The 22,821-nt window shown below is 36.9% G+C and overlaps 1 protein-coding gene across 1 annotated transcript in view; it reads right to left on the bottom strand.

Moving 5' to 3' along the window:
- LOC107660610 (receptor tyrosine-protein kinase erbB-4-like) overlaps positions 1 to 22,821 on the bottom strand; it is a 391,742-nt gene that overhangs the window by 31,851 nt on the left and 337,070 nt on the right. The window contains exons 18-20 of the mRNA XM_016449970.1: positions 20,768 to 20,890; positions 19,706 to 19,804; positions 17,273 to 17,458 (exon numbers count right to left, since the gene is read on the bottom strand). Coding sequence (XP_016305456.1) covers positions 17,273 to 17,458; positions 19,706 to 19,804; positions 20,768 to 20,890 — 408 coding nt within the window. The remainder of the gene's footprint in view (positions 1 to 17,272; positions 17,459 to 19,705; positions 19,805 to 20,767; positions 20,891 to 22,821) is intronic.

Here is a 22,821-nt window from a genome sequence, read left to right as displayed (position 1 = left end):
GCCTGGGGGGTTGCGGGGGCGGACACATACACAGGGTTATTTGGCAAACAAAAAAAGAACATTATTTGAAAATTATTTTCCTTGAAACTAACTAGTAACGTATCTGCCATTGCCATTAGCCCTTGACGGGCTCAGACTACAGATTATGGAGGGATATTTGAAATAGCAATAACAAGAAAGTTTACTCATTACAATATGGTGCAAACACATGTAACATTTAGGATGCTTTTGATATCAAGTTATGCTGGTTAGCTTTGTCCTTGACAGGGTACAAGATGTCAATGTCAATGTCAATGTCAATTTTATTTATATAGCACTATTAAACACAACCGTGGGTTGACCAATGTGCTGCACAATAAAAAACATTTCAATAAGACAATACAAAATAATTACTAAAAAAAACAGTACAGTAGAAAGTTCTCATTGATAAAACGCCAAGTCAAAAAGGTAGGTTTTCAACATGGATTTAAAAACAGATAGTGAAGGTGCAGATCTAATACAGTGGGGCAGAGCATTCCACAATCTAGGGGCAGCAACTGAGAAAGCGCGGTCACCCCTGCATTTAAGCTTCGACTTTGGGATGCATAATAATCTCTGCTTGGACGACCGGAGAGACAAGAGGGGCCGATGTTCAGTCAATAAATCAGATAAATAAGCAGGGGCCAAACCATTTAATGATTTACAAAGTACATGGTTTTATTGAACAACACTGTTAAATAAACAATGTAATATGCCTATATTATAACAAATACCTGCAGAGGGCGCCAACGGCCTGGTGATATTTCATGTGATTCAACGACGTTTAAATCCATTTAATTTTAATATTTGGCCACATGCAAAGTCAGAAACTTTTATTTTGAAATTGCGCTGTACAATACATCGCATATTTAGAAATATGTTGATGTATTCTGCTGTGTTGGCATAGGTTTAAATGATTTACCTTACAAACAAGCGAGTTTTCCCAGATGAACGTTAAGCAACCCAAACTCACCGCAACAGCGAGTTGCCATAGTCTAATCTAGATGTAATAAAAGCATGAATTACTTTTTCCAAATTTTTACTAGACAAAATAGGTTTTACTTTCGCTAGAAGTCGAAGCTGAAAAAAGCAGGACTTAACCACCGTATTTATCTGTTTATCAAATTTCAACCCAAACTCACCGCATATGCAGAGGAAGAGTTTAGCCCCTTTTATACATACAGTCTTTACTGGTAAATTACCAAGTTACCATGTATCATGTGTTAACAGGACCTTTTAAAAAATACAGGTAAATGCATTCTGGCAATCATATTGTCACGTTAATCTTTGACCATTGCGCCTCGCAGCTTTTTCAATGTGTCGCGCTCGAGACCCAGGCTTCTTTTCCATTCATCAGCTGCGACTCTGAAATTGGATACTATTATGCGCGTCTCGTGTTTATAAGAGCAAAAACTTCTGATTGGCTAGTAATGTTAGTTTGGTTGAGAGTGAAAGCTGTGTTTCTCTCATACATTGGTAGGCGACCTCATGAACTCGAACGTGATATCAACAAGTGTTTTTAAATGTAGGATGACTATCTTTTTTTTCCCTGCAGCCAAACGCCGCACTCCGGAGATCCGGTGTACCAACGAAACATGCTACCTATCAGATTGTGCTACCAAAAATATATTTGCATTGTTTTAAGGGTTTTTAGGGTAGGGGTAGGTATGGAAATTAAAAAAAGCCTCAAACCACATGAATAAAATGCTGGTAGCACAATCTGACAGGTAGCATTTTTAGCTATCTATTTGTGCTATCTATATTTTTAATGGGAGGTAGCACAATCTGAGCGGGTAGCACAAATCGTCAGAACACCGGCACGGTGTCTGAGAACTTTAAGCCCTGTATTTGAGTATATTATAAAATGCAGTTTATTCCTGTGATGGCAAAGCTGAATTTGGTTAAGGCTAGAAGGGATACAGCTGCGGTTACTGGGCATGCGCACATCAGTACAGCATAATTTTTGTCACACTGTACAACAATAGTTACTATTTTTTCATTATTGTAAGGGGTAGGTTTAGGGTTGGGGTAGGTGTAGACCATAGACTGTAAAAAAACATGGACATAGTGTCCATGATGTCACTCGTAGGTTTCAGAAGAGCATTTTTGAAGCCTAAAGTGGGCGGAGCCGACCGCCACCATCTTGGCAGCATGTCACCGCGCGTCACTTGAAAATATAATCGAAATCGAAAATGGGCAAAAAGGCGGGACATGGGTGAAGCTGAAGTGCCTGGTTGCTGAAACCATGCCCGTCTATAGTGACAGCAGTGCTACCGTGCAAAGACAAAACACCATAACTTCATTTTTGGTCGAAATGAGTTATGACCTCCTTGTGTGTGAGAGTTATGACATATATGACCTCCTTTATCATTTGTATAAGTATCTTGGAGAAAAGCCCCGGAGAAACCAAGGCAGAACACAGTATCATCAGTTACCGCTCTTTGACTTTGTTTTAGATCGCTCAAATTAAGTTACGGTGCTCTGCATCTGTTTAGCTATTCGTCAATATTACTGTGCCAGCCTGTACTTCACTTTTGATCAATTTAATATGTTCTTATTGAATAGAAGTATTAATTTATTTATGCTATGCCATAAATCTTTAAGCCTTCATAATTCTGTGCTATTCTTTATAATTCTGTGCTTTCATTGCGCAGCTTACGGCAGGATTGGGGATACTTTAGTAAAAATCAATGGTCTGTTTCCAAGTTCTGCATGCACAAAGTTGGTGATTTCTTTCTAAATTCTCCTAATTTCCTATACACAAATACAAAAGGATCATTTTTATATTGTTCCCATTGAATGATTGAAAAATGACAAGCTGTAATACTATACACCACAAAAATAAACTCTGTGAGATGTTGAAACCAATGTGACGCAGTTTGCTTCATATAGTCGGTTGTTTATAGGTTGTGCAAGACATGGGAATTGCACAAGAAACAACTAACAGCTAAACACACTTCCTTAAAGTCAGGGTAGAGGACTTAGGGTCTCTTGCACACACACACGCACACACACGCACACACATACACACACACACACACACACAAACACAATTGCCAAGAGCATGTATTACGTAGAGAAACAAGGCTGTGTTAATCAATATTGATTTTATGGCATACGTAAAATCAATATACAAACACTTGTATATCCAGTGTTTGAAGCTTAGATACAGAAAGAGCTTTTTAGTGATGAGCATGATGTTTTATTTCACTATCTAGCATTCAAATTTAATAAAATGGAATGAAAGAGACCAAAAAAGAGGAAATTGGAAGTGGGTGTGTTTGTTTGTAGCAGTGTGAGTATATATGTGTGTGTGTGTGTGAGAGTGTGCCCTTGTGTGTGAGAGCCTGGCTTCTGTCCGTCACACTTCACTAGCCATTCAACAGTGCTCAGAGTGACAGAATACCAATAAGGAACTTAGACAGGAGAAGGACAACCGGGCCACAGCGAAACCGAGCTGGACGCTGACAGAAAAAGAATTAGGCAGGAGAGGCAGGACCCTGATCACATCCTTCAACATATCACTGACACCTGCTTTGTAAATCATGGAATTAACATTAACCTGTCATTCCTATTTATAGCTAATCCATAACAGCCAGGACTCTGGAGTCACTATGCGTATAGTGCTGAGCTATGCCAAGTTACGCTATGCTTTATTCTGTTCTGCTTGCTTTAACAAAAACTCACAAAAACAACTTTCAAAGTTCAGACTCTTTCCGTTAAGCCTGTTTTAAAAGCATGAAAAAGAGCTGTACATTTGTATATCCAGTGTTTGAAGCTTAGATGCCAGTGAAAATACATAATGAGGAAAATGATACTACAGCCTTGTCATCATAATGTCTTTCTAATGATATAAGTGGTGAGTTGTAAGTGTTCCCAGATTATACTCGTCTTGATGAATTGATTTTGGCTTGCATGCATACTGTATGTGACAAATACCTCTAGTTTTGATTCTTGTACTAGTCCTTAACAGTGATCGCTCTCTTTCTCTGGTAAAATTACATCTAGTGACGCCTCTAGTTGGCACCACAGCACACAGTTCTGGTTCAAGTATTGGGCCTTTGGGGAGGGAAATGGTGTGCCAGAACATATGCCAACACATGACCTTGTCCTGACTGACTGGGCTGTACTTGGCATGGGGCACAGGGCACCAGATGGGCTTGGTAATGTGCTCGGCGTGAGGGAGGAGCGAGACCTACGTGCTCCTCTCAATCAGGTGAGACCTGGAGACCTGTGGACGACTTGGGGGTGGGGGGCCAAATTCATTAACGACACAGTGTGGGGGGCACAATAGGGGAGAGGGGGCATCACCCCCACCCAAAACACCGGGGGGGGGGGGGGGGGGGGCAAAATGGGGGAGGGGGGGCATCACCCCCACCCAAAACACACAATCTTATTTGTCCTCTGATGTGACCTACAAACATAGAATCATGCAATGGAGTCATAAGTGCAAATGGAACAATGCTGTTTTCCTCCATACCATAAAAGATCCCCTTAAAGGGATAGTTCATCCTGTCATCATTTACTCACCCTCAATTTGCACCAAACCTGTACAGTTGGGGAATGCCCAAACTACTTTGGACTTTGTTGTATGGATAAAAACAAAACAAAACTTGTTTTCTGTTCCACAGAAAAAAATAAGGCATACAGGTTTGGAATGACATGAAGGTGAGTAAGTGATGAAAGAATTTTTATTTTAGGGTGAACTATCCCCTTAAAAGCTTCCCAACATCTACTATTAATACTAACTGATGCTATGAGCAACAGTATATAACTGTTTATTACAGAAGAACATTTAGAAAAATAAATAAAATACAACCCAAAATGCCATCCAAAATGGAGCTGAATGTTTAGAAGTTAAGATTGATTTAAACCTTTGGGAAAAGTGAGTGATGGTGACAAACACACTCACACTCTCTCTAGGATGCTGTCACTCTCTTCACATGACTTGTTGCTGTTAATTGAACCTCATATCCACCAATTTACTGCTCAATTTGTTGGCCTGGATGCATCTCTTTAAGCTGTAACGGATGCTTGGCAACACATTAACCGTTCAGTGGGAGAAAGACACGTTCCTGGGAATCACACTGGGAGTGAGAAAAAAGACTGATGACAGTATAGGTCTCAAATGACAGGTATAATTCAATATTAAATCTATAGCAACCATCATCATAAAGAGCTCTCTGTTTATACTTTCCATAATAAGAAGGGTTCTGAATTATTAGATGAAACACAACTGGTGCAAAGACCTCAAAAGAGAGAAAGAATACTGTACCTAAAGACAGGCCCCGAATCTCACTTATGTATGTGTGCAAGACATATAGACTACTTTTGGTAACGCTTTACTTGAAGGGGTGTGCATAAGACTGACATGGCACCTTCATAATCATGACATGACACATTTTTATGCATGTTTATGACAACTGTCATTAAGTGTCATTCGCTCAGTTATGTAATTTTTAATGCAAATATGACATTATTTGACCTAACCCTACCCCTACCCTTACCCCTAACCATAGTCCATAACAAAGACATCTCAAACAATGTCATCTTTGCATTAAAAATTACATAACTGAGCGAATGACACTTAATGACAATTGTCATAAACATGCATAAAAAACCTTCATATTCATGACGTGTCATGTCATGATTATGTAGGTATCATGTCATGATTATGAAGGTGTAATGCCAGTCTTATGCACACCCCTTCAAGTAAAGTGTAACCCTACTTTTTTGTCCTTTTTGGAGCTTTTCTACTATATCTGTATGGAAAAGCACATTGTGTTCCACAGAAGAAAGAAACATGAGGGTGAGCAAATGATTCATCATTTTCATTGTTGGCGAACTAATCCTTTAAATCAAACCAGTGAATCCAGTCTGAATTAATCTGCCGTAAGGTCATGCAGTCGTCCTTTGCTTTATGTGGAATTACACCAGGGCACAAAGAAGAGCTTAACTCTAATTTACTTGGTGATTAATTTACTCTCGATATGATCTCAGATAGTTCACTGGCATGTCAGTCTATTCCTTTCCCTTCTAACAACATTGGCTTCTGCCCCATTTTAGAGTCTTTTTCTCTTCTTATTTTCCTCTGACCTGGCCTGAACAATTGTTTACAGATTCAGAGTGAGGTCTGGCCTTCCTCGGGCCACAGTAAATAATACACACCTGTCTGCGCCTCAAAACCCAGCTCGGTCCTCTAGTGTCTGTTAGGAGCTGGTCTCACAAATCAATACTGCAGGTTGTGTTTGTCACCGGGGGCCTGTGTGTGTTTTTTTCAGGATGTACATGCCTTTCCTTTGAGGCTGCTCTGGCTCCATTGCAACAATGAGTAAACCTCTGTGGCAGCCATGATAAGGGCATCAGCATAAGGCTTCTGGGAAATGTAATGAAATGTCGTTGGTGTGTGAATATTGGGTATTTTACAATGGCTTGTCCTATCATATTTATAATGTCTTACGGCTTGGTTGACATAAGTGTTATGTAACTTTTCATACTGATAATAAAATGATCAATTTGCTATGAATATTGTTTTTGGTTTGTGCCAAAAATGCAAATATATATAAAATAAAATAAACAAAACAAAACAAGTTCAAAAGTAAATCAAATAAAATAAAACCGTTCAAAAGTAAATGAAATAAAATAAAATAAAACCGTTCAAAAGTAAATAAAATAAAATAAAAGTTCAAAAGTACAAAAATAAAATAAAATAAAGTTCAAAAGTACAAAAATAAAATAAAATAAAGTTCAAAAGTAAAAAAAACTAAATAAAATAAAACAATTCAAAATAAAACAAAAAAAATAAAATAAAATGTGTAAGTTTGGGGTCGGTAAGATTTTTAAAAGTCTTTTATGCATGCCAAGGCTGCATTTATTTGATTAAAAAATACAGTAAAAACAGTACTATTGTGAAATTTTATTGCATAAAAAATACTTGATTTAAAATAGGCTTTTTTTCTATTTAAAGCCAATAGTCAATTTTTCCAAGTCACACGATTCTTTAGAAATCATTCTAATATTTGTTTTATCAATGTTGAAAAGGACAGAATATTTAATGAATAGAAAGTTCAAAAGAACATTTATTTAAAATATATTTTTGTAACAGTGTACAAGTCTACTTCTGATCAATTTGATTTATCCTTGCTGAATAAAAGTATTACACCAGTCACCACCTAATCATGACTGTTCAAGTTCTCTGTAGCAATGCTTATCAGCATATCTGCTTTTTTTTCTCTTACAGTTCAAGAACGTGACACTAAACTCATCTGTAAGACCATAAAGGCCTCTGTGTATGGATGGCTCTATCTGCTGATGTTTGCATGCCTGGAAGAAAAATAAAACAAACAAACAATAAGCATTTTTTTTTTCAGAAATGAGAAAAATGAGAGAAGGGAAAAGTCATTTTGCTTGAGGCGGCACAGCCACATCCATTCTTACGCTCCTTTAACTTAAAGCGCTATGCCAAGTGTGTGCGTGTTTTGAGTTACAGAGCAAAAACGTCCTTCTAACAGCAAATGTCTGGCTTAGACTACACACGTACACACCAGAAAAAAACTGAGAAAATAGAAAAACAAAAGAGCGTGGGAGAAAGTTGCGAGATCATGCCAGACAGGTACTGTGTGTCAGAGCTAAATGAAGATGATGCTAAAGAAAAAAAAACATTTTTAGCTCTAAGTTTTAAATATAGGAACAATTATGATACTTTGCACCTCATTTTCGGTGTATGGAAAAGAGCAGCTCAGACATTCTGCCTAAGATCTCCATTTTTATTACACAGAAGAGAGAAAATACAGGTTGGAACAACATGATGGCGAATGTTTTTTTGTTTTTTTTGGATTCCTTTAAGCTCCAGTTTATTAATCATTAACTTCGTCCAGGTGTCTCTAGGGGTCTCATATTGGCTCTGCATATATCAGTTTATTTCCACCCATAAGCTCTCAAAGCCCTGACTTAAAATTAATTAAAACCCTTATGAAACTGTAGCCCTGGTGGAAAACCTCAATAGCAACTGACAAGCGCTAAGTGTCAGTCAGAGATTCAGAAAGCTCTTGTATTTTCCCAGACATTTCTGCTCCAAATGTGCATCTGTGCTCCCAGCTGTCTGTCTGCGTGCGAGGGGCCAGTCCGTGATACACTTTGAACGCAGCCACATGGCTAGTCATCCTTTCTGTACACGCTAGAGCATAACAGATGGCTGCCCGTGGTAAATATGGCTAACTTGACCTGATGAAATAGTACAACAATCGATCCAAGTCATTATCGTCTTCAGCTAATTGCAGAGGCCTTGATGAAACGGCATGAGGAAAACCGTTTATATTCAGATTAGACATTTAGATTTGCATTTGCAAATGACTCACATGTTTCTATTGCTCTTTAAGTCTGATAAAAGCAATTATGAGTAATTTTCTCTTCGTGTCATTGCAATACAAATTCAACATCCTGTAGTAGGTGTGGCCAATTCAATTCCAGCTGAATTCAAAAGAGGTTCAAATTCGTGATAGTTCACCCAAAAATGAAAATTCTGCCATCATTTTACTCACCCTCATGTCATTCCAAACCTGACTTTTCCTTCTTCTCCGAAACACAAAAGAAGATACTTTTAATGTATAGACAAATAACAAATACATTTCTCAAAATATCTTATTTTATGCTCCTAAGAAGAAAGTCTGAGAAATTATAAATGCTGACAGAATTGTCATTTTTGGTTGGTGTGTTCCTTTAAATTGTGATTTACCCAACCCTGATATTACATAATATATAATATAATGAATAATAATACTGAATGAAATATATCTGTGATATTATATTTCTCTTTCACTAAGCTTTTCACAGTGCATATTGGGATTGCATTATCTGCTAAGAATCAGTGCTATTTTAGCATAATCTATTAATTTTGCATTAATTTTAGCACTTTTTATTAATTTATTTTATTTTATTTTATTATAATTCATATTATAATTTTATGTTTTAGTTATTGTGATATGTATTTGTTATGCTTTTGTCATATTTATTAATTTATTTTCATTTCAGTTAAATAAAATTTTAGATTTTATTTATTTCCCGTTAGTACTATCAGTCCTTTAAACTTATTTCAAGCAGCATTTCTAATTTTCATTTATTTTAAGTGTAGGATTTCTATCGAACGGACACAGATACGCCATTGAATCAACTCATCACGAGGTCTAAACTAATCATCACTATCACGTGACGCCAATATTCTGAGTCGACTTCCTGTCAACCCTTGTTGTTATCTCCTCAGAAGAATTGGAGGAGTGATGAAAAACTAATCCAATCAGGAGACAACAGAGATCTTTTGTATCAAGGACTAAAAAGTTCTTTCACAACATATAGTTGAGAGATACCTCGTGATCGCTTATGCATGGAACCATTATATATGCACAGGAAATGGCTAATTTAATCACACCCTCCCGGTTTGCACGCGCACACAGGATCTATACAGCGTGACACCACATGACCCATTGAACATCTGCTTCCTGCCCTTCTGAAACCCAACTGACCCGCGTTCTTTTCTTACAATAAAAGAAACAGAACCTTGCATGACGATTTTAAAAGACAATCATTTAAAATAATTTAAAAGTATAAAAGGGCAACTATGTTCACAAATAATATGTTTTATGTCTTATATATGCTTGATGTGTTTCCTGCAATCGGTGCAAGTTTAACCAATGTTTTATAACCCCTTTTACTAGATAAGATTATTACTGTGTATGCAAACTACCCGATATTTGAGCTTGAATGAAAGCTTATTTTATGTGCGAAACTTTGGTATAAATGAGAAGTGGGAAATATGTATGATACTTGCATTAAAAAACTTTATAGAAGTATTAATAAAATCTGGCAAGGATGTTCCTATGTGATAAATTGAAGCATCATGTTAATTTATGCATGAAGAAGAACCTTGCGGGGCATGGCCCTGCCCTGCAGCCAATATCTGATTGGAACAATGACCTGTGGGACGGACTTATGCAGCTGGATCAAAAACCCAATGTCCGAACAGATTCAGTGCCTTTTCACCTTTGTGTTAAATCGCGCTCCAAGTCGCACGCTGCACACGCTGAACCATCAAGCGATCAGGTCATCCAGAACTCAAACATTTTGTTGAAACTTCGTGACTGCCAGAGACCTTCAAAAGCCTAAAGTCTTGCAAACTCAGACTCTCTCAGAAGAACTCCAAGCATCACTCTCCGTGCCTAAGGCAACCGACTTTCGAAGCTCCTACGTCACAAGGTAACCTCCATTCACCAGAGGGATCTCCCAAAAAGACGTCATCCAAACGACAGATCGGCAACCAATCAGAGGCGCTGTGATTCCCTCAGGCAGAAAAGGAAACCCCTCTCAGCTTTCCAGCGCAAACGCAAGTAACAAACAAAATCTTCTATCTGCTGAAACTGGTGCCGAATTGGTCCTAAGCAGTAAAGACAAGACAAATCTCTGCTTTTGTGATTTTCTTGGTGCGATCTAAGAACTAGTAACTTACCTCATTTTATTTCAATGTATTTCAATTATCAAAAATGCTTTTAATAGTTTTAGTTAACGATAACTTTGCTTAAGAATACATGCAAAGTTACCTTAGACTGCAAAAGTCTCATGTAAGTCAAGATAATGTTTCTGACACATTTAGGAAATTACGGGACAAACGACAGCTCCCTGTGCCTCCTCTTTCCCACCGCAAACAACCGAGAGATCCACCAAGGTCAAAGCAATTAAAGCTGCTCTGTTAGACAGGCGGTTTTGATATCCAGATAAATGAAGTGAAGTGAAGCACCTGCTAAACTGCTGGTGTCCCTTTAACTTCATCTCTAACACTGGCGAGTCGCTCTAGTGTCTGCAGGTCTACTGAGCTGAGAAATCCACCGTGTTCTCTGAGACCTGTGCTGTCTTCCTCTCTCTTACCTGTTTAAAATTTCAGCAACCCCACATAGAAAAAGAGCAATATTGAGAAAGAGTGAGGAGAGGAAGAGGAAGGAGATGTGAGATGAATGACTGTGTGTGGGAGAATGACAAAATATATTTCATATGAATATTGGAAAAGATCTGTACGGATGGCCTTTAAAGTAAATTGATTTACATGCGTTTGTTTGTCTTGGGTTGGCAGCACCCAGAGGATGCTCAATTCAAGGTTCAATTCAAACAGAAGAGCTCTAGGTGGTATGAGCCAACCGGGCTGACATATCCACAATGTTAAATAAGGGTTTAATTTAGCTAATTAGGTTACATTGTTCAGGAAAGGTGTAATTTCAAGACATCTTTAGATGTCTTGCTCTACGGTCAATCTGTAGCTTATAATTAGCACGTTAGAAGCCAGACAATTGTCATCTCAACTTAAAACCATTGAATATCAAGCCTCTATTTAATTTCATCTATTGAAAAATTCAATTGGCTTAGCTTCAGACATGAAGAATGGGATGATTCCAAGATTTCCTTGGATGAAATGAACCATGAAAGGATAAAAGGCATAATTGTTGCCTCTGATGGTAACAGTATCATCATTGAACTTAATAAGAACCCTGTAACCTGCAATGAAATTTAACCGCAAACCACCCAGAGTGTATATACGTACTTTTTTGTATATACGTAAAGTTCTCTTCCTGTTGGCAGAACTATGTCAGGACTGTTTTCTCAGAGGAGGCAAGGAATTGGATGAGAAAATATCTTTAAAGACTTTAAATATCTGTATTTTATATTTATTACATAACACATTTTTATACATTGTTTAACGCATGTGGCAGCTGCCAACGTGTATATATATATATATATATATATATATATATATATAAAATTACTTTCAGTATAATTTACTGTCATGTTTTAACATAGTTGTTCACAACAGTCTGCAAATCAGCCAAAGTGGGTCAAACTTGTAGAAATAGATGGACTAATTAAAAAGTAAACAAATCAGACATCACTTTCGGTTACCGAAATTTGAACTTCTAATGACTTGAAACTACTGTGATATGTGTTTGTCCCTTTGGGGTTTGCCGTAGGAAGTATACTTTGCTGGAAACTGACGGACAGTCGGCAGGGCTATTAACTCACAACACACACAACGACTCTCTCTGTTCCTGAACGACTATGTAAATGAAGCTTTACATCTGAAAAATCAGTTCATGGGACACAGCCTTAATGAGTGTGCAGGCATGTATGAACGTTTCATGCAGTGTGTCTGTTGTTTGCCTGTGCTGTCACTTTTTGTGTCACAGTCTGTTTCCTTAACAATTACACCTCTAAGCTGCTTTCCTAAACGCCACTCGGAAAATACAGACTCTAGTGGTAAACATTCAAAGCACAACGGCCAAATGTGTAATTACTGCATGAATGTTATGGTACAGTGCCTCACAATTAGTATTTGAGGGAAACTTCAGTCTTGCATGGCTGCAGATGGTTGTCATCTCCACAATGTTAATTTGAGAGATGCTGCTCTTTGTATTGCTCTACAAGATCTTTACTTGAAGGAAAGGCTGCCAACAGGAGGTGCAATAAAGAATTATATAAATAATTATTTATATATGTTTTGCATTATATGCCATTGTTTTCTAGCAATGGAGTTACTTACATTTCTTTTAATATATATATATATACACTATCAAAAAAAAAAGGGGGGGTGGCATTTAATGGGTTTAACGGGCGTACAAATTGGTATTGATTTTATTGTATGTTATATGGTAGTGATGATTTCAACTTTTGAAATTTTGGATCTGTAACAACTCTAAATTACTAAAATTCACTCAAAAATAAATTGTAGGGCTCTTTTATTTTAACTGAGCACTGATAGCAGCAGTGTATTATTTTGCTGGTCAACTTTTCACTGCAGTGCCTATAGCCTTTTCTCCAATAATAAGAAGGGTACTGGTGGTCTCGGGTGATCTCACAGGGCATCAAAATTTAAATTTTCACATGTCAGGCTTGTGTTGGCTCCTGAAGCAATTTTTTAGATCTCTATACTTGATCACACTGATTCTGTTCCACATGCCAATGTGCAATTCATTAACAGAGCACCTGTGAAATGTCAAGGGAATAAAGAAGTGCAAATGCTGGTTTAGTGCACCTCTGGCCAATCTCATCTCATTGCATTATTCATTTATTAATCTACTCAGCAAAATTACACTCATGCCTGATTATTTCATAAATAATCTATTGCATAAAGTGTGTTTTCTTTCACAGAATTGCCATTGACCTTCTGGCTGCCATTAACCTGTTGGGCACAGTAACACAAACTATGGAAAATAGGCTTGTAGTCTTCCAGTACACTTTGAATTGCTCTCTCTCTGAATGGCTCTGAATTTTTTTTCAATTTTTCTTCATGTCCTACTCTTACACTTTATTTTATGTCTCTTTCTCTTTTCCAGTAGTCATTACTCTGCAGGGCTCAACAATAAGAATGGCCTGTGTTCCAGGCCAGTGTTTGAGCCAGTGTTGTGTTTTCACAGAAAATGTTACATTCATCAATCTTGTACATCCATTTTTATGACTTACAAACTTGAATGTTTGGTTTTCTGTGATGTATTTAAAATGTTTGGTGCAAATTTGTTTGATTTGTCACTAGAATAATGTTATCTATCTGGATATCTTGGTTGAGGTTTTGTCAAATGTGCAAAAATAGTCTTGAAAGTATTAATAATACTGTGTTGAAAACTACAAATGAATCACTGATGTTTTGCATCATATGCCATCTTGTTTCTATAATTTTTTTCAGTAATGGACTGACATTTTAGCTGTATTATAGCTGACATTATAGCTTTATTGGAAAAAGGTGTCTCTTTCCTCTCCACACATACCGCTTAGAATTAAGGCCAAAAAGTTCTATCTTGGTATAGATAGTGTAGGTGTAGAACCATCTCAATAATGATCAGAAGAAATGGACAGCACCTGAGTTAAATATATGAGTGTCACAGCAAAGGGTCTGAATACTTAGGACCATGTGATATTTCAGTTTTTCTTTTTTAATAAATCTGCAAAAATGTCAACGATTCTGTGTTTTTCTGTCAATATGGGGTGCTGTGTGTACATTAATGAGGAAAAAAAATTAACTTAAATGATTTTAGCAAATGGCTGCAATATAACAAAGAGTGAAAAATTTAAGGGGGTCTGAATACTTTCCGTACCCACTGTATATACTGTATATATATATATATATATATATATATATTAAGATACTTATAAAGAGGACAATGGACAATTCGCCATTGTCTCCAACAACTGTTTCCATTCCTGTTACCATACCTAGAACTCCACAAACTCAAGTATATCTCAAGTCCAATGCTCAAAACCTGATTGTAAAAGAGAGCATTTTCACTGTCTCTTTTCACTGTTTATTTGACGGTTTTTCTTTTCCTCTGGCCTCATTAGAAGAAGCCCCTCATAGGTGGCCTAAGACACAAACACACACACATACGCATGCACACACACGCTCACAAACACTGTGCCTGAGTATGGGTTTATTAGTCAGAGGAGCTGCATGAAGATGGCACTGCAAAAACAACATGTTCTATGTCTGTAATAAGGTACTTGTAAATAATGTATATACCACGGTTTTGCTTCATCAATAATGTATGGACCACAACAAAACATAAGTAAAAATGCATTTTTCTTTTCAAAATGAGTTGTGTATAGTGCGTATAGTAACTGGCCAACTTTGTGCAATGGATTAAAATAAATAGTATGTAGAACAAACCGTTTTAGAGACACTAAAGCCCTATTTCTCTGATAAAGATTAACTGCATCAACAATCACAGCAGCTGTTTACAATAAGGCTTAATATACTGTATATGTCCAAGAAATTGGCTCACTAAAATATCCCTCCATATTTTTGTATAATGCAGCAGTGAAAGGTCGGTTTAAGGTATTATTTTGAATCCAGTAATTTAACACTATGAGTATATGAGGTGACATTACTAAAGTCTTGGCTCGTTTTACCCATTATCTTGAAAAGAACAGGGCAGACGCTGTCTGATTTTACTCCCACATCATAGCCCGCTCTTAGAAAAGCCTCTTATGAGGTGAGTCTAATACATAAATAATAACCTCCGATTGTATCACTTCAGGTTAACATTTCTCAAAAGTATTGTGCCTAAAATATTTATTCCATTCAGTTGATTTGGAAAGCCTGTGGAGTGGTCATGTGAGTACAGCAACAAAATGTCTGAATACCAACTAGCCTTCTAAGACTATGATTTAAATGCATGAGATTCATCTAAACAGCTGAATCGAACATTTAAATGTATGCAGCACTGGCTTTTGTCTATTCATCTGTACAATACAAAGCTAAACTCACACCAGTAGTGGTTGACATGAACTTCTTGTAGATAAAATATTTATATGGGAAAGTATTTTAAAGTACACTTTCTGCATGTTACATCGCTACACTAGTAGGTGGTGTTTGAGTGAGCAAATAATTCACAAACAATTTGTTCAAAAACACAGATTCATTTAGGAACCACACAAGTTTATGAGTGAGTCACTGAATCATTCATTCAACCGATTTGTTTTAAAACACTGATTCATTCAACACCACTAGATGTGCGATGGATATAAAGTAATAAGCAATAAAGCAATACGCAAAAATAAGCAGAGCAATGATACAAAGTAACTGTGAATATTGAGTCTTAACTTCTTAATGCAATATTACACTTGCAATGAATCTGAAACTTATGGCTATGCTCATCTGCAGCCTGTAAATATAAGGCTTACACTACCGTTAAAAAATTTGGGGTCCGTTTAATACTTTTATTGAGCAACGACACATTAAACTGATCAAAAGTGACAGTACTGTCTTCTATTTATTTCATTTATACTTTATATTAAAAATTTTATACAAAAATGTTATGTTTCTACAAAAATATTATGCAGCAAACAAAATGTTTCTTGAGCACCAAATCAGCATCTTGGAATTATTTCTGAAGGATCATGTGACACTGAAGACTGGAGTAATGCCTGCTCAAAATTCAGTTTTGCCATCACAGATATAAATTGCATTTTAAAATATATTTAAATAGAAAACAGTTATTTTAAATTGTAACAATATTTCAAAATATTACAGTTTTTACAGTATTTTTTGATTAAATAGATGCAGTCTTGGTGACTGTAAGAGACGTCTTTAAAAAATATTTTTAAAGCCTTACCGACCCCAAACTTTTAAAAAGGTACTGTATGTATCCTCTTTTCATCTCTGTCTTTGTAAAATCATAAAACACCATTCAGGCTGTGAATACTTTATAAGTTTTAGTTGAAGTACATAGCAGTCACTGCTTTAACTGTCATGTCAACTACCACCTGCTGTGATGCAACTCCTGTATAACCTGGTGCATTCGCATTCAAGAGCCCTTTATTCTTTGCTTTTAAGAATGTTTTGTAAACAATAACTCCTGAAATAGCTGCTTTGTTACTGTTGTGTTAAATCATTGTTTTTCAAACCCCCTACACAGAGTTGATATACTGTACAGTTCTGCATCTCAGAGGTGTCAGAAGTTTTCCTCTCGAGTGACACAAAGCAAAGCTCCCAGTTACAACGTGGAGCTCAGATCAGACAGAGCGTGCTTGTGCGCTGCTTATCTATCCCAGCAGCCTTTGAGGTGCTGCTGCTCTGAGATCATTCACATGCGCTCCTAGTCTGGGAGAAACAGAGATGAGGAAATATGACCACCATTGGTGTGGGAGGAAGATAAACAGAGTGGTACAGACAGCAGACGGGGTGGGGGTCCAAAATCAAAGAAATATGGCAAAACGATGCTCGCTTGAGATTGAGCGAACATCTGAACAGTGTTTTAAAGGGGTCATATGATGCGATTTCAAGTTTTCCTTTCTCTTTGGAGTGTTACAAGCTGATTGTGCATAGATAAGATCCCTGAAGTTGCAAAGACTAAAGTCTCAGGTGGGACTTTGTAGAAAACTAAGCGTTTGAGAGAGGCGGGGCATAGAGGACCTACAATAATATACAGTATTTGAAAAATAATGTGTTTTTTGAACATTAAAGCATGTCAACATATTCTGTTACACCAAATACACAAAATAATGATCTTTAAAAAAGCATCATATGACCCCTTTAATGCAAGTTTACACAGCAGACAAAAAAAAAACATGCAGTAGGTAATTTCTTTCTACTTTAAGTCTCACATCTAAAGAAATTAATAGCACTTTTGATAAAAACATGAGCCATATCAAAGGCCACAAATAGATAAGATATATACTGTAAGAGTGGTCTCCATTAGTAATGCTGAGTTCAATAGTTAAGTCTTACCTTGGCGATCTGAACACACCAGTTGAGCAGTAATTGGGAGCCGATGTTGTCTTTGTGCTCATGCACGTAGTCCAGCAGACAGCCGTGGGGCATGAGCTGAGTGACCAGCTGAATGGTGGGGCTCAGACACACACCCAATAACCGCACCAGGTGAGGATGCTCCATGCTGGCCATGATCAGAGCCTCCTGGAGGGAACAAAAACAGGAACTCAGAGCACAGGAAACAATCGATTTCACAGGATGTAAATAAAACACATTAAACTGTGCTCTTCTTTCAAGTAAACACATTCAATGAGCTAGTTCTCTTAATGGATAATGTGTGTGTGTATACATATATATATATATATATATATATATATATATATATATGTGAAATATTATTGAAATTTAATTGACCTGTTTTCTATTTTAATATATTTTAAAATGTAATTTATTTCTGCGATAAAACAGCTGAATTTGCAGCAGAAGTTACTCTAGGCATTAGTGTCACATGATCCTTCAGATATCTTTCTAATATGCAAATTTGGTGCTTAAAAAACAGTACTTCACACGCATGTGTCATGGTACGCTCATGAATGGCGGTGGATGCTGATGTGGAAGAGAATTGTTGAATTGTTTTTTTTTGCACACAAAAAGTATTCTTGTAGCTTCGTAAAAATTACGGTTGAAACGCTGATGTCACCTGGACTATTTTATCGATGTCTTTACTACGTTTCTGGGCCTTGAATGTGTCAGTTGCATTGCTGTCTATGCAGGCTCAGAAAGCTCTTGGATTTAATCAAAAACATCTTAATTTTGTGTTCCGAAGATGAACAAACGTCTTATGGGTTTGGAACGAGATGAGGGTGAGCAATTAATGACAGAATTTGCATTTTTGGGTGAACTATCCCTTTAATATTATCAGTGTTGAAAACAGTTGCACTGCCTAATATGTTTGTGGAAACCATGATGCATTTTTCCAGGATTCTTTGATAAATAGAATCAAAAGAACAGCATTTATTTTAAACGGTAATTTTTTGTCTTTGCTGTCACTTTTGGTCAATTTAATGCATCCTTGCTGAATAAAAGTGTTAATTTAAGTGTCTTATATTTACCAAATGACAGGAAGTTTAAATTTCAATTTTCAAAAGTGCCTACATTTACAAACAGAATCAGTGCAGAGTCTGCAGACAATTTATCACAGATTGGTTCTGAAACACTTCTTGTCATGCATGTAAAAACACATACACAGCCATGACGTCCCACTGAGATTCATCTGTGAAACAGCCCCATAGTTACAGTCTGCGAAATGAGAGCAGGATTTATTCACATTGTTTCACAACACTTGCATAAGTTGGAGGATCTACAAGGCAGTCTTATTACCCATAAATCACTAACACTGCACACTTACATGCTGAAAATGACCATCTATTATATTCTGAAAGAGTCATAGGTCTATTTCAGTTACTTTCATTACAGTACGATCAAGCAATCTAGTAAAAAATTACAAATGTGTGTGAAGCATCTCACTAAACGAGAGCACATTTACGATCCTAATTCCGGTTTATATTCAACATATTTAACCTGTGGTCCAAACAAAAGATGGCAAAGGGTATAAAAGTATCAGGGACTAAGAAAATACAGAACGTAAAAAATACATATAATTTCCACAAACAGCTAAGGGTATAATTCAGAAATAATATCCAAACCTTTGGCCATAAGGTTATATTATCGCAATAAAAGATGCCTCTGCCATTAATATGATTTCAGGCCTTGGAGGGATCCTCTTACGTTTGTTTGAACATTTTAAAAACTAAAACAGTGTGTAACACACATCCTATATTCGCAAACACACACACAAACCCATTATCTGAGCACTACATAAAATTACACACTTGACAGTTATATAATGAGCATTCACGCTCTCCAGCTGCTGAGATGATTGCGTACGCGCACGCTGCTCGCCCAATCAACAGCGGGGGTCAGCGTCTACATGTCTGATCCGCCTTCACGTGCTTCTGTGGTTTGAGCGCAGTATGAGTGGATCTGTTCATCTGCAAACCCCTAAGAATATTCTGAAAGTGAAATGCCCATTAACACTGATGAATTGTGGGAAATACCTTATATGGGGGAGTCATGGAGAGACCATTCTAATACATGTACATATGCACAGATATCTCACTCAAGACAAACACATGCGGAGCTAAGATCAAAACGGAGCCGCATCTACATGCAAGTGAGCAAACGTGAACATGCTCGCAGAAATAACCTGTTTTAGATTGCACTCATCATGGGTGTGAAAGGCCTTTGGTAAGTGTTTCATAGTCCTTGCATCATCTAAGAGGATGGGCCAATTTGAGGCATTTTTCCTTTTGAACTACTAAAGAGCTGAATATTCGCTTAGTGGAATTACACAAACTACAGCTGCAAGCCTTGCAACAGAGTGACACTCACATCCATGAACTCTACATTGGCTTTTGGGCCTGTCGCCTCGTTCAAGATCTTTATGGCAACGGGAATCTTCACAGTCTCGCCCTCAGGTACCCAGATGCCCTGAAATCACAAAAAAAGATATTTCTTAGAGGTATTGGATGGAAATGTACTTTTATTTTTTACTGAAGAAAATGTGAATGTTCAAGCAAAACTCATTAAAGTGAAGGATTTCTGTTGTGTTTCTAATACATTGCTAAGGTGTTCTTGGTGGCTGTTAGGGTGTTTTGGATGGTTGGCTGTTAATGGTTTAAAAAAGACTATCGTCAAATATCTCCTTCAAAGTAAGTCTATTTGATTTTGTCCACTTGTTTTTGCTTTGAAGTGCACTACAGATCAAAAGTTTGGGGTTGGTAAGATTGTTTTTAATGATTCTGAAAGAAGTTTCTAATGCTAACCAAGGCTGCATTTATCAGGGTTATTATTTATCAGGGTAACCAAAAAAGAAAAAATGATTATTTTTATTAAATGGGGGAAAAAGTTCACACAAAAAAAACAAAAAAACTTTATTTCAGCTAGCTGCCAAAGCACCATTTCTCATTTTAATTTAGTTTAACTTGATGCACTAAAACAACTAAAACTAAAAAATTTTTTTTATTTTTTATTTTTATTTTTTACATTTATTTGATAGATACAGCAGTATTGTGAAATATCATTACCATTAAAATATACATTTTTTCATGTTTGAAAATTTTATTTTATTCTTTTGATGGTAGTTTTTTGTGTCACTGTAAAAAAATAGTTTACTGTCACTTTTGATCAATTTAATGCATACTTTAATGCATACTTGCTAAACAGAAGTATTAATTTCAAACCAATAAACAAATAAATAAATCTTACTGAAACCAAACTTTTGAATGATAATGTTTCATGTCAGTGTGTACAAAAATTCAATAGCTAGCGTTAAGAATTTTGATAAACCCCAAGAAATACAGGAGCAACTGTAACCATGCTGTCCTTAGCAAAATATATGGGCCGCACAAATCTTTCTTAAGTTCCCTCTGTCTCCGCTTTGATGTCATTTACCTTGTAAACGGTGCCGAAGGCCCCGGCTCCCAGGATCTTCACCCTTTTCAGCTCGGTCTCTTTCAGAATGCGCAATTGGGCTTGATTCGGGGCCGCACCGCTGGGCGTCAGAGGCTCCACCAACTGAGACACACAAAGCAAAGGAAGGGAGACACCGTCAGAGATGCTACAATCAATCTGGGTAATCAGTGAACGTTCGGCCCTAACTCAAATAAATTGAAGAGCACAGACCATAGTGTATGAATTCCCTGTAATTTATTTAGTCTTTCTGTGCCATTATGTAGCGCATATCAGAGTTTGGGAGTTCAATCAATGCATAAAAACCCCTGGCGATAAAGGAACTATTGAAATGCGACGAGAGAGAGGGGGACAGAGATAAGAGGAAAAAGCAAAGAGAGAAGATACAGGAAAGAAAGGCAGAAAGAGAGAAGGTTAACCTGATAAAAATTTGAACGGAGAGTGTGTAGGAGAGAGATTGGGAAGCATAAGAGAGAATGAGAGATAGAGAGAGAGTGTAAATCAGCCGTTCTATCGACCCTTTGCGGCGTCCCCCGGCTCATCACAGCCGCCTGATTAAAAAACAATAGCGCTTCTTCATTTAAATGGAATTGTAAACCAGGAGCCCGGACACAGAAGGCAGAGGAGAGCCAGGGGAGGATGAGCTGTGATCCAGGGAGCTGTCCGCTGCAGACGGTGCTGAAACACAGATCAGGAACGGTCCGTGGTGCTGAAACCTTGGCAGCATTGTAGTGCTCCAACGTAATATGAATTTATAGTGATGGGAACACCCTATTCTGGTGAAAATGGAGATTTGGGACATTCAAGACCATATGGGTTATTGGCATACATAATGATGCCCATTTTCACACACGTGCTTCCTTAAGTGGCATGCGTGGGTCTGCTCCAGATTATTCTTTGGAGTGTCTGAGGAGAGCGTTATACTCTCCATTCAAAGCCTGAGGCCATACGGATATATGCATGCATGAAGAGGAGGGGTCAGAACCTTCGGGCACAGGAACGCGGGATCCTTGCACAACCTTATGAACCCTCCACCCACACTGTGATATGAAAAATAAATATCAAGATATCAAGAAGATGGATAGAAAGAGAATGAGTAAACGAAAAGGAAAGACAGTAAGCATTAAGGGAAAAAACTAAGCCATAAGTGAGGCCATCATCACACTATCAAGGGCACGATTTTTCATTAATGTTTATTTAATTAACATACACAATCACTTTAAAAAAGGTCCAAAGACATGCTATTATCCCAATATGAAAAATAAACTACGTATTAGGAGGATGGATAGAAAGAGAAAGTGTAAATGAAAAGGAAAGACAGTAAGCATTAAGAGGAAAAAATAAGCCATAAGTGAAGCCATCAGCACATTAGCAAGGACACAATTTTTCATTAATGTTTATTTAATTAACACATACAATCACTTTAAAAAAGGTCCAAAGAAAGGCTATTATCCTCAGCACTGGAATACATTTAGTTTGACTGTTCATGAGGTTCATAATAATCAAAAGCAGACTGTGTGAGGTAGTTTTAACCGTCCATAGAACTTTTATTAAGCTGCACTATGCTCTGTTATTGAATCTTAATTAACTGGCATTTTCCATGAATAGGTTGCAAATAAGGGCCTGAAAGAGAATTGATTTTTTTTTCCTTCAACAAAAGGACAATTAAAGGAAGTAGTTAACCTTCATAAAATGAGGGAAACAACCTCAAAAAAACTAAAACAGTTTCATTAAAAAAATTACCGAAATTTGGGACTTAAAATGCAGTTTAATACCTTGATTTGTGAATTTTGCTCTTTTGTCATTTAAAATGATATTAAAACATTTAAAATATAAATATTAAGCCTTTGTTAATTAAATGCAAATAACTGAACATCAATCAACAGATTATGTAAGAAGTTTATCAAACTCTATATATACTGCAAGTCTTTTAACCAAAACATGGGGTACCTTTAAAGCTTTAAAATAAAGTTCATCATATTCATGAAACCAAAATGCATCATAATACACTAAATCCTACTGTAATATATATATAT

The sequence above is a fragment of the Sinocyclocheilus anshuiensis genome, unplaced genomic scaffold (genome assembly GCF_001515605.1).
Source record: "Sinocyclocheilus anshuiensis isolate Anshui unplaced genomic scaffold, SAMN03320099.WGS_v1.1 scaffold627, whole genome shotgun sequence".
NCBI lineage: Eukaryota > Metazoa > Chordata > Actinopteri > Cypriniformes > Cyprinidae > Sinocyclocheilus > Sinocyclocheilus anshuiensis.
Note: the sequence above shows the minus strand (reverse complement) of the source record. Positions and strands in the feature narration are given on the sequence as shown.